The following is a 13424-nucleotide window of genomic DNA, read 5'->3' as shown; positions in this document are numbered from 1 at the left end:
TTTGATAAAGTTTTTGCTGGATCTGGAATTCAAAGTTGACAGATTTTTGTTTAAATGCTTTGAAGATTTTGCTCCACTGTTTTCCAATTTAGACCATTTCTGCAAAAGACCTGCTGTTTTATCTTTGGCCCTCTTTGAATACTGTAACTTTTTCTCTGGCTACTATTAACATTTTTTTGGTTATTCAGTTCAGTTCACTTGCTCATCAGTCTCTCAGTCGTGTGTTACTATTCTGCAACCCCATGAATCGCAGCATGCCAGGCCTCCCTGTCCATCACCAACTCCTGGAGTTTACCCAGACTAATGTCCATCAAATCGGTGATGCCATCCAGCCATCTCATCCTATGTCCAACTCTCACACCCATACATGACAACTGAAAACCCATAGCCTTGACTAGACGGACCTTTGTTGGCAAAGTAATGTCTCTGCTTTTGAATATGCTATCTAGGTTGGTTATAACTTTCCTTCCAAGGAGTAAGCGTCTTTTCATTTCATAGCTGCAGTCACCATCTGCAGTGATATGGAGCCAAAAAAAATAAAGTCTGACACGGTTTCATTTGCCATGAAGTGATGGGACCAGATGCCATGATCTTAGTTTTCTGAATGTTGAGCTTTAAGCCAACTTTTTCACTCTCCTCTTTCACTTTCATCAAGAGGCTTTTGAGTTCCTCTTCACTTTCTGCCATAAGGGTGGTGTCATCTCCATATCTTAGGTTATTGATATTTCTCCCGGCAATCTTGATTCCAGCTTGTGCTTCTTCCAGCCCAGCGTTTCTTATGATGTACTCTGCATAGAAGTTAAATAAGCAGGGTGACAATATACAGCCTTGACGTACTCCTTTTCCTATTTGGAACCAGTCTGTTGTTCCATGTCCAGTTCTAACTGTTGCTTCCTGACCTGCATACAAGCTTCTCAAGAGACAGGTCAGGTGGTCTGGTATTCACATCTCTTTCAGAATTTTCCACAGTTGATTATGATCCACACAGTCAAAGGCTTTGGCATAGTCAATAGAGCAGAAATAGATGTTTTTCTGGAACTCTCTCGTTTTTTTGATGATCCAGCGGATGTTGGCAATTTAATCTCTGGTTCCTTTGCCTTGGTTTTGCACATTTATCTATGATATATCTTGGTATAGTTTTCATGTCTCATGCTTGAGATTCATTGAGCCTTTTAAATTTGTGAATTTATTAGTCTTTGAATCAAATTTGGGATTTTTATTAAGAATTTTTAATGGAGTATAATTGACTTTCAGTGTTGTGTTAGTTTCAAGTGTATAGCAAAGTGAATCAGTTGAGATTTTTATTCTACTATTTTTGTGAATATTTACTCTTTGAATCAAATTTGGGATTTTTATTAAGAATTTTTAATGGAGTATAATTGACTTTCAGTGTTGTGTTAGTTTCAAGTGTATAGCAAAGTGAATCAGTTGAGATTTTTATTCTACTATTTTTGTGAATATTTACTCCGTACCTATTCAACCTTGGGGAGTCCAATTATACATATATTAAATCACATGAAGCCCCACAGCTTACTGTTGCTCTGTTCAGTTTTTAAAATATTTTTTTTTCTCCATGTATTTAGGATGGTTTTTTTATATCTGTGTTTTTAAAAGTTCACCAGTCTTTTCTTCATCATGCCAGTTATTCTTCCCTTTACATACAAACCATAACAGCTCTATAATGTCATTGTTAATTCTGTCACCTGTACCATTTCTGGGTCTGTTCTCTTGTTGGTTCCCCATTATGTATTTTATTATTGTTTTGCCTGGCCAGGAAACTTCTGTTCTGCTTGGATGCCAGTTCTTAGAATTTTTAATCTGTTTAGTGCTATACATTTTTATTTTTTTGTATTTGTTAGTGTTCTTGAGCTTTTTTAGTTACGTAGAAGCTTTTTGAGCCCTTTGAGACATTCTTCCTTTCTTCCCTCCCCCCCACTCCCCCTTTTAATGGTAAGTTTTGTTACAAAGGACCACAGTAGCTTTTAGTCTAGGCTAATTGTTCCCACATACTGAGACTGTATTCTTCTGAGTACTCTATCTGATGCCCTGCGAACTATGTTTTTCTATTTTGGCTTAGGGAACAGTTGTGTGAGCCTAGAGATTATTTGTGCTGTCTCTGTTCCCATCCTCTGCATACATGCATATGCACAGATGACCAAAGAGGAACCCTTTCCAGATTTCTCTAATGCTTTCTCTTTGCAGCTCTCTCTTACTTGGTGCTCTAGCTGCCTTCTCAGCTACACTTTCTCAATTCACAGAAATTTCTGGCCTTCACCACGACTCCCTCTCCTTGTATTGCAACTTGGTATTATAACTTGGAAACTCCCCCATTCAATAAGCAGGGGCAGTTGTAAGGCTCATATCAGTTCTTTCTCTTCTCTTAGGGGTTCTTGTTTTATACTGCTTTATGTCCTATGTCTGAAAACCATTGATAAATGTATTTTACCCATTTTTTAAAATCCATTTTAAAAGTTGTTTCAGATGACATGGGAAAAAGGGGAGCCCTACTCCTCCATCTTGGTTGGAAGTAGAAGTCTTACTAAATCTTAAAAGGTTTCATCTTTAAACAAATTTTTATTTTGGTTGAGAAGATGGATGAAAAATCATTCTTGAGACTGAGAAAATAAGCTTTTAAGTTAGTGTTCAGTCAAGGCTTGAATAGTTTTTATTGTGTAAGACACTATGTGAAATGCAATCCAATGAAATATCAGACTTGTTCTCAGCACTTAGCATCATTTGTGAAGAAACATCAAACAGTACAAGTCAGTAAATTCCAATTCATATATGGAGTCATCAGAGCTGCGATTCTATTTTACCTAAATCTAAAAATTGAAATTTCCCTGTCAGTTCCCTCCCTTAAGATTCCCTGGAATCTAGTAGACTTGTAAATATTGTTGTTGTGCTTAGTCTCAAAGTCTTGTTCAACTGTTTGCAATCCCATGGACCATAGCCCGTCAGGCTCTTCTGTCCATGGAATTTTCCAGGCAAGAATACTGGAGTGGTTGCCATTTTCTATTCCAGGAGATCTTCCTGACCCAGGAGTCAAACTCAAGTCTCTTGCATTTCCTGCATTGGCAGGCGAATTCTTTACCACTGAACCACCAGGGAATCACAGTAGACTTGTAAATATAATGACCATTTATCTTCTTAACTGAGGTCATAATTTTACTAATTAGAATTCCTTATTCTGTCACGTAGAATATTATATCTTCATTGTTTAACCTGCCTCAGTAGACTAAAGGTATTATAGTAAATGTGTATAATGATGTATAGTAATGAAAATAGGAAGATTTTTTTTTCTTAGGAAAACGAAAAGATCTTTCTTATTTAGGGCTGGAAGTACTGATAGAGACTGCTTCAGATCAGATCAGTCGCTCAGTCGTGTCCGACTCTTTGCGACCCCATGAATCGCAGCACGCCAGGCCTCCCTGTCCATTACCAACTCCTGGAGTTCACTGAGACTCACGTCCATCGAGTCAGTGATGCCATCCAGCCATCTCATCCTCTGTCATCCCCTTCTCCTCCTGCCCCCAATCCCTCCCAGCATCAGGGTCTTTTCCGATGAATCAACTCTTCACATGAGGTGGCCAGAGTACTGGAGTTTCAGCTTTAGCATCATTCCTTCCAAAGATATCCCAGGGCTGATCTCCTTCAGAATGGACCGGTTGGATCTCCTTGCAGTCCAAGGGACTCTCAAGAGTCTTCTCCAACACCACAGTTCAAAAGCGTCAATTCTTTGGCGCTCAGCCTTCTTCACAGTCCAACTCTCACATCCATACATGACCACAGGAAAACCCATAGCCTTGACTAGACGGACCTTTGTTGGCAAAGTAATGTCTCTGCTTTTGAATATGCTATCTAGGTTGGTCATAACTTTGCTTCCAAGGAGTAAGCATCTTTTAATTTCATGGGTGCAGTCACCATCTGCAGTGATTTTGGAGCTCAGAAAAATAAAGTCTGACACTGTTTCCACTGTTTGCCCATCTATTTCCCATGAAGTGGTGGGACTGGATGCCATGATCTTTGTTTTCTGAATGTTGAGCTTTAAGCCAACTTTTTCACTCTCCACTTTCACTTTTATCAAGAGGCTAACAGAAGCAGAAGATATTAAGAGATGGCAAGAATACACAGAAGAACTGTACAAAAAAGAGCTTCACGACCCATATAATCACGATGGTGTGATCACTGACCTAGAGCCAGACATCCTGGAATGTGAAGTCAAGTGGGCCTTAGAAGGCATCACTACGAACAAAGCTAGTGGAGGTGATGGAATTCCGGTTGAGCTATTCCAAATCCTGAAAGATGATGCTGTGAAAGTGCTGTACTCAATATGCCAGCAAATTTGGAAAACTCAGCTGTGGCCACAGTACTGGAAAAGGTCAGTTTTCATTCCAATCCCAAAGAAAGGCAATGCCAATGAATGCTCAAACTACCGCACAATTGCACTCATCTCACACGCTAGTAATGTTCAAAATTCTCCAAGCCAGGCTTCAGCAATACGTGAACTGTGAACTTCTTGATGTTCAAGCTGGTTTTAGAAAAGGCAGAGGAACCAGAGATCAAATTGCCAACATCCGCTGGATCATGGAAAAAGCAAGAGAGTTCCAGAAAAACATCTATTTCTGCTTTATTGACTTTGCCAAAGCCTTTGACTGTGTGGATCACAAGAAACGGTGGAAAATTCTTCAAGAGATGGGAATACCAGACCACCTGATCTGCCTCTTGAGAAATCTGTATGCAGGTCAGGAAGCAACAGTTAGAACTGGACATGGAACAATAGACTGGTTCCAAATAGGAAAAGGAGTTCATCAAGGCCGTATATTGTCACCCTGCTTATTTAACTTATATGCAGAGTACATCAGGAGAAACGCTGGACTGGAAGAAACACAAGCTGAAATCAAGATTGCTGGGAGAAATATCAATAACCTCAGATATGCAGATGACACCACCCTTATGGCAGAAAGTGAAGAGGAACTCAAAAGCCTCTTGATGAAAGTGAAAAAGACTGCTTGGGGCATATGAATTTATAAGTGCTCTTTTCTACTGGGATAAGAGTAGTGTAATGAAACTGAAAGAATGTATTGTTATAGATTAAAAGACTCTTGGTTTCAAGACACTATTTTTCACTTTCTGTCTATATCACTTTGGGTCAGTTAGGTTACATCTTTGACACTTGTATTCATGTTTGAGAATAAGATCTTTAAAAGATGATTTGTCTAGTTACAGAAACATTTTGATGAACAAATACAATGTAAAAGAAATGAAGAAAATAGAAAATCATCCTTAAACCATCACAGTAAAAGGTGCTGTAGGCAGTATCCATGGATGAATGCTCTAAATTAGTGAGCCAAAAATTAAGGACAGATATTTGCATGCTCTAAAAGTATTTTTTTCAGAATGTTTACTGTTTTCAAAAGGGAAATAGTGAGTTACAATGGAGAAAACTGGCAGATACACATTTTAACCAAGATCAAGGTTAGTATCACTTGTAATAAGACATTTTATCATCACATGCATGCATATATTGGAATATATCCATCACATATGGTGCACTTGAGGACATGTCACATTTGTGGTAATGTGTCTTTAAAAATGTGTGACGTCAATCTAGTCATGACAAAACATCAGACCTACCCAAGTTGCAGGACATTCTGTAGTGTTAGCCACACTGGCATGACTGAAGACATCAGTGTTGTGAAAGACTGACGTAAAGTCCATGGTTGCAGAAGACTAAGGAAGCATAAAACTAAATATAATGTCTACCCTGGTACAGAAAAAGGAAGTTAGTGGGAAACTGGTGAAGTTGTTAGTTAATAGCTAATTTCTTAGTTTTGATACTTGTCCTAAGAAGATGTTACCACTGGAGGAAAATGGGGTATATGGGAATGCTGTCCTATTTTTAAACAGCTCTTTTGTGACTCAAATTATTTTTAAAAAAGTAAAGTGATTACTGGGTTTGTGGACAGTGTGTTAACATGTAGTTAAGTTAGCCTTTTCATTGGGACGGACCTCACTTTGTTAGTGTGTGACATTTATTTCTCTGCAGCAATTCAGTTTTTCCACAGGTAGTATCAAGGTGCAGTGGACGGGGTGATGCTTACATCTGACGGTGTTTGTAAGCAAGTTAAGGAAAGAAAGCTGAGGATCCCACAGTTCAGAATGTGGATCTTTACTTCATCTCTCAATTTTCAAGCCAGTGCCTCACCCTTACCTATACTTTGGCCAGCTTCTAAAATTTGAAGTCTATCCACTTGGGTTTTTCTGGAAAATAAGCCTTTCATATCTTATTGGAATTGTAAGAACTGGGTATTCATAATAACTGTGAAAGAGAAATATTTTCAGTCTGATGAGAGTATGTAGACCCTACCCTTCTGTGCCTCAATTTGAAGTAAAAGTACATCTTACAGAGATTTTGTTATGATTAAGTGAGGTAATATGTATAAAGTGCTTTGAGCCGTGCTTACCATTTAGTAAACACTCAGTACATGTTAGTGCGTATTTGTACCAGGCCCACACTGTGTTACCCTGTTCTAGCAGTAAATGGTTCAGCTAACTTTAAGGAGTATATATTCCCATGGACTACAGTGCAACCCAGTGGCTCTGAGTAGTATAATTCTTCTAGGGGGATTTTTTTTTTTTTTTTTGCTAGGAAAGAAACGTGTATTGTCTCATCGTATTAAACTGATAAATCTGAAATACTTGTGAACCAACTTTTTTTAAGAAGACAATCTAACTTGAGAAAAAGTTTAAGAAATAGAAAAGTAATTTTAAATCCTGAAGTTTTTATTTACTTCTCATGGTATGGCATTCTAACCACTGAAGGTGTCTATTAGGTATTTTGGAAGTGGTTGTCAATTTCAGTGGGAAAAGGCCTAAAACAGTTTTATTTGTATGTTTCAGAAATCTAAAAATTAATTTTTGAATAATTCCATTACTTTTTAAAATAATTGTTGTCCTCATAAAACTTTCACATGTGCTGTAAGCACTGCATTGATGGGTTCCTGTCACATACCACAGGTAATAGCATGTGTGGAGTAAGAGGAGGACACATGCATGTTATGGGCCTATTCAGTGCCAGGCACCGTTCCAGATTCTGCAGAGACATAAGTGAACAAAGAGACAAAAATAAATTCTGTTCTCAGGGAGCTGATGTTTTAGAGCATAGGAAGACATTAAACAAAATAGATAAAATGCATTGTGTGTTATATGTTGACACATATAGGAAAAGGGGTAAAGGGTGCCAAGGGATTAGGACAAAGGATAGTATAATCTAAAATAGAATAGACAATGAAGTCCTCACTAGGATGGCTCAGTATCCGAAGTAAAGTGAGCCGAAGCCATGTAGCTACCTAAGAAGAAAGCTTTCCTGAAGTATACAAATACAAAAGCCTGAAGTCAGAAGTATGACCTTTGAGTTTGGGAAATATCAAGGGGAGCAGGGCAGTGTTGCAGGAATGGTGGGAGATTAGAGGTAATGAAGGGTAAATTCACTAAGGCCTGGAGGCCAGAGTAGTACAGGAGCACTATAAATGTGTTTTTCTTCTTTACTCGCTTTGATTTATGGTGTTCTCTGTTCTGAGCATCTAATGGATAAAGTATTTAAGGGTATAAATGTAAATATTTAGCACATAGTAGGTGTTTACTGAATTAATTTATATGGCAAGCTGTTTAAAAGTATTTTAAAGGTCTTGTGTTCCCTTGCTAGAGGGATACTTTTCCTTTTTAATTGCTTCGTATAAAATAATTTGGTATTCTTTATCTTCAGTGAATTTAGTTTACAATTTTGGTGTTTTTTTGTTTTGTTTTGTTCTGTTTTTACCCCCCATGTTCTTTTGTCCATGGGGTTTTGTAGGCAAAAATACTGGAGTGTGTTGCCATTTCCTTCTCCTAGTTTACGGTTTTATAGTATTTGCCACCTTCAGTAATATTTATGTTACTAAATAGATGTTATCTTTAAATAACCGAAATGAACATTTTCTTTTATTAGCTTTATTAGTCATAATAATCAGAATCTAGTTTCCTTTGAATTGATAGTTTACTTTCTATATTATAAAATGAGGATTCTTATTCTCATAAAAGTCACATTTAAGTCCTATATTTAGATTTATTTCTCTAAAAGTCTAATTTTTTATCATCTAATTTGATGAGAGTTATATTAGTTAAGGGGGATCCTTATTTGCTTTTATCAGAATGGAACACTTTTAAGAACTTAGTTTCCTCCCAGAAATTTTTTTTTGCCATTCTGTACAACTTGTAAAATCTTAGTTCAACAACTAGAGATAGAACTGGGGCCCCAGCAGTGGAAGTCAAACTCCTTAAACACTGGCCTGCCAGGAAATTCCTCCAAGGAATATCCTTATACCAAAAGTTATCCCTGGATTTTAAAAAGGTCACTAGTCTACTTTTAGGAATTTAAATACATCTAAGTAGCCCCGCTGTCATTTAAAAATTTTCCTGGTTGATGGTGTTAATATTAATGTGTTTGAGAGCCTTAAATATTAAACGCTTAGGAGAGCAAGAATATATTCAAGGGGCAGGTAGGCAGAGTATTTTAACATATTGTTCTGGACATTTTTATGCTGGCCAGGTAAGCCCTATCCTCATTTTCTGTGTATAAGTTTGTAGGACTTCGCCTCCCACCCTCTGTTTTGAAGAGCACTTCGAATCGGTGTGAGAGGTGAATCTGGGGTTGGGGATAATGAAGATGTGAACAGGGAGTCATAATGTTGAAACTGGACATTCAGATCTTTATAGCATGATTTCCTTATTTTTCAAAGAGCAGAAGAATCCCATCGTTTATCATGTTCTGGTTGGACTCCTTTCTTATCGTTTGCTGGAGTTTGAACTTCAGAGCTATGGTGTCAACCCTGCTGTAGTATCTCAGGGAAGCTCCTAGTGTGGGGCTGGTGTCATGGCTCACCCTCCAACCTTTCCTTCTTCACTTCAGCCTCCTGCTCTGAGCTTTCCAATCCCCAGAGTAGCAAATGTTGAAAGAAGTTGCACAGGTAAGTATGTGGTGGGAAAGGCTGGGGGGAATAGATGGTACTGTCATCAGTATTTTAAGGGTGGATGTTGGGCCATTTTATCAGTGAGTCATTTTGTTAGTTTAAAAATACGATGCTTCTTAGAATTATTTTTCATAAAATTACCTCATAAATTATTAAATAAAATCCTAATGTGTTCTAAGAAATAATTTTTTCTTATTGGATGTGAAAGAGGGACAACCTTAAACTGAATAAATCATAAATATTATAATGCAAAGGAAGGGTGTTAGATTGTTTTAAACTTCATATTCTCCACAAAGTATTGAAGGACCGAAAAAACTGATTTTCAGAAAAGAAGCTAAGAGAAGTCAGGGAAAGCATACATCCATAGAGTTAAAATTTTGCCATGTTTAGCTTGGTATCAGAAGGAGGCAAATTTTAGTTTCCTTCTGGTAGCTGTAGACATGCTGTCCTTCCCTTTTTCAAAGTTTTAGTCAGGTAGCTATATATTTTTAAAATTTGCAGGAATAGAAACTTGAAACATCTTTTTCCTCGAAATCTAGACAGGAAGACTGAAACTTTTCTACCCCTCTCTAGGTTTGAGGTTAGTAAAAATAAGTATAGAAGCAGCACAATACTTAGTACAAAGTTTAGCCAACACTTGAGTGAGCAAGTTCACCAAATTGTGTGTGTGTGTGTGTGTAAAATGCCAACACTCTTGACATTTTCTACTTGTCTTTCTTGTATCTTAAATCATGATCTAACAATGCAGCTTTTTTTCTTAATGCATACTTTTTAGAAATAGTTCTGTGGCAGTATAGCCCTGGGTCTACACTTTATTATCATTTTAGGCTTTTGCTTCTCAGAAAGCCTTCAAAAATTCTTCTTTAGTTCCCTCATATCTATACCACGTGATTTTTATTCACTTGATTTCTAAATTCTTTTGCACATACTAAGATGTGCAAAATTATACCCAGGAAAAATTAATTTGGCCTGTGATTGCTAACATTTCTTCAAAGAAAGTATGTCAGGTTTAAAAAGGTTGGGGCACCAGGTATTTGGCATTTCGCATCTCAGAGCAGGGTCTTGAAATACAGAATCCTCAACAGTTTATCTCAGGTTCCAGGGTTTCTTAAATCTACTAGGAGGCTTAGAGACATCCATATCTCCCAGCAAAGCAGACCATATGTCCAATATCTTGAATTCCCTTCCTCTCCCCTTTTTTAGAGCTCCCTACCTCTGACCCCATGTTTAACATTGGTTTAAGATATCCACCTTAATTTGAAAATTTTCTTTCATAATTGTTTTATATTCTGAACTTAACAGGCTTACTGTTATATGTTCTTCCAGTTGTATTCAAGGATAAAATAATGCTTATTTTAATTTTAGTCCATATTGTGTGAGTTCTCAAATCTTATTGCTGGTAAGGCATACCAGTTATAGTTGGTTCTTCAGTTAATATGTGATTGTTAGCACTTTTTGAGTAATTGAAGAATTTTGATTTTAGGATGATACAGTTATCTTTTAAAGCTTATATATTGATGGTTAAAGTTTGAATCTGTATGAGGCATATTGATACAAGCGACTGAGATTTTGGGAAAACCACAAAATCTATTTTACTTCAAATTGAAGCATGCACAACATATCCTCCCTAGATCAAAGTCAGACTGATAGGAGCATTTGTAGACTTTTTGGTAATACTCTACAGAATTTGTAGGTTTGGGGGAGGGGCACATCTTAAGGTATGGTGTACATACCAGACATGGGAACGTCATCTAGTAAGGCAGCTTCAGATACCAGATTGCAGTAACAGGTGTTGGATTAGAAAGAGTGATGTGTTTTCATCTCCCCTTGATGCCCTCTCTGTCTTTCTATGAAATGTGAGCTACCCTGTTTTGTGGGGGTGGCACCTCTTACAAAGTATTCCTGTAACTCCTGTAAAAAATCTTGTTCCAGAATATTTAACTACTCTCCAAGATAATTGTGGGTATGTTCATATAAGTCTCTGGTTTTCTGCTGAATCACGTTTCCATCCAGAGTTTCCTGTGCTGCCTTTTCAGAATTCATTAAGGCTTTTATTGCTCATTTATCAGGCCTTTTGCATTTACTAAAACTGTGAAGTGAATTGCTTTTATTTATTTCCTTATCAATTTAAGTTGACGATTTTAGAAATGATCAATTTAAAATGTATCTAAATCTTCACTTTTCTTGGATCCATCCTAAGCAGATTATTAAACTATTCATTATACATTTATTTATTAGTATCAAGCCACAGTATTCTAGAGCTAGTAGGACTTTGAGAGTAGTTTATTTTTTTAATAGAAGGAAAGATCATTTGTTTTTCCCTGCTGCTGCTGCTGCTAAGTCACTTCAGTCGTGTCCAACTCTGTGCGACCCCGTAGATGGAAGCCCACCAGGCTCCCCCGTCCCTGGGATTCTCCAGGCAAGAACACTGGAGTGGGTTGCCATTTCCTTCTCCAATGCATGAAAGTGAAAAGTGAAAGTGAAGTCGCTCAGTCGTGTCCAACTCTGTGCGACCCCGTAGATGGAAGCCCACCAGGCTCCCCCGTCCCTGGGATTCTCCAGGCAAGAACACTGGAGTGGGTTGCCATTTCCTTCTCCAATGCATGAAAGTGAAAAGTGAAAGTGAAGTCGCTCAGTCGTGTCCAACTGTTAGCGACCCCATGGACTGCAGCCTACCAGGCTCCTCCGTCCATGGGATTTTCCAGGCAAGAGTACTGGAGTGGGGTGCCATTGCCTTCTCCTGTTTTTCCCTAAAGACTTCCAGATATTAAATTCTTTGTTCTTTGAGAAGCTAATTTTTTTTTTCCAATGTTAGTACCTCTCTCTCCTTTTATTTAATCCCATTTCAATTTTTTTTTTTTAAGTTTTTTCTAGGAATGAAAATTAGTATTATTTATTACAGTTGTGAAGTAGGATTGGTAGTTCAGAATCCTGTTACCAAAAAATACCAGTAGAACAGAAGTTCCTTGGGTTGTAAATATTTCTAGGTGGTAGTATATATTTGGTATAGGTGCACAGTATTCTTGTTTCATAGAATCTGGGCAGTGTCTTAATGGATTTGACCTATCAACTTTTCCTAAAGGCCAGTATTGAAGATAAGTAGATTTCAGATATCTTAGCTTCTTGTGATTGGTTTCAGTTTGGTTTACTACATCTTGGTAAAGGCAGATAAATGTTAATTGCAATTGACTGTGTTTTTTTAAATTAATTTTCTGCCTACTTTATAGATAACAGAAAACTTCCGTGTATATGCATGTGTATGAAATGTTTTCTGATAGTGAATATGAAATTGGGAGGGCAAAATAGGCTAGAAGTCAATTTCTGTGTTCAGCAATCAGAATGAATTAGTAAAGTCTCCATTAGGGAAGCAGGAGTAAAAAACAGTCTTGTTACTCACACCCACTACCTATACTTGGCTCTCTTTATCCTTTATAATATAAGGTGATTACAGACTCTGTTGCTAAAGGTGAAAATTTGTTGGCTATAGAAAAGTCTTCATACTTTAATATTGTTAAATAGTTAATTTTGTGATGTGTCACATTTATCAGCATGTTAACAGTAAAAACTCCTAGCTACTTTAGAAATGGAATCCCCAAGAAAATGTTGCCATTAGGTATTTGTTCTTATTTTAACCTAGTTGATAAATGTATTCTACTTGTTTAATGCTACAGTGTCTATTTCAGTAGCTTATAATAAAAATATAGTTTTATAATAACCATTTTAATTCCTTGAATGATTCAATTATGTTCATTATATTTTGAAAGTTAGTAAAAATATTAATTTGGAATATGAAACAGTAATTACTTTTTAATTGGTGTAGTAATGTTCTCTTAAGCATAATTTTATTCTAAAATTGTCTCTTTCTCTAAAAGAGATAAGATCAGTCTGATAGAGACTAGCTTTTGTTTCGCATACCTCTAGTCAGTTCATTCTCATTCTTCTGCTAACGGGATCTTTTTGACTTGCACACATATTTGATGTGGCACCCTCTACTTACCTCTTTTGCCCATTACTGCTTCTCCCATAATGAAGCTTATTGTTTTGGGAGAATACACACATTAAATTATTAGCTGAATGTCTGAGAGTCAGTGTACTATCATGGTTAAAATCGGGGACTCTAGCAAATTGTATGGGTTCATGGCCCTTCTTTGGCACTTATCAGATATAAAACCTTGGGCGCATCAGATATATGACCTTGGGTCATATATGACCATATATCTGATGCAGTTCTCAGTTTTCTCATCTAAAAATAAAGACTAAATAAGTGAACACATGAGGATTACATACATGTTACATAGCTCAGCTCAGTTCAGTTGCTCAGTCGTGTCCGACTCTTGAATCACAGCACGCCAGGCCTCCTTGTCCATCACCAACTCCCGGAGTTCACTCATACTCACGTCCATCGAGTCAGTGATG

At 37.2% G+C, this 13424-nt stretch overlaps 1 protein-coding gene across 4 annotated transcripts in view; it reads left to right on the top strand.

Annotated features, from left to right (window-relative positions):
- Window positions 1–13424, top strand: part of CNOT2 (CCR4-NOT transcription complex subunit 2) — a 132136-nt gene that overhangs the window by 65254 nt on the left and 53458 nt on the right. The window contains exon 3 of one of the 4 annotated variants that reach the window (XM_061416480.1): window positions 8948–9005. The exons of the other annotated variants lie outside the window; for them this stretch is intronic. Within the exon in view, the coding sequence (XP_061272464.1) occupies window positions 8985–9005 (21 nt within the window). The 5' untranslated portion in view covers window positions 8948–8984. The remainder of the gene's footprint in view (window positions 1–8947; window positions 9006–13424) is intronic. 4 annotated transcript variants of the gene reach the window in all.

This window comes from Bos javanicus, chromosome 5 (genome assembly GCF_032452875.1).
Source record: "Bos javanicus breed banteng chromosome 5, ARS-OSU_banteng_1.0, whole genome shotgun sequence".
In the NCBI taxonomy this organism is placed as follows: domain Eukaryota; kingdom Metazoa; phylum Chordata; class Mammalia; order Artiodactyla; family Bovidae; genus Bos; species Bos javanicus.
This window is presented reverse-complemented; position numbering and strand designations above follow the sequence as displayed.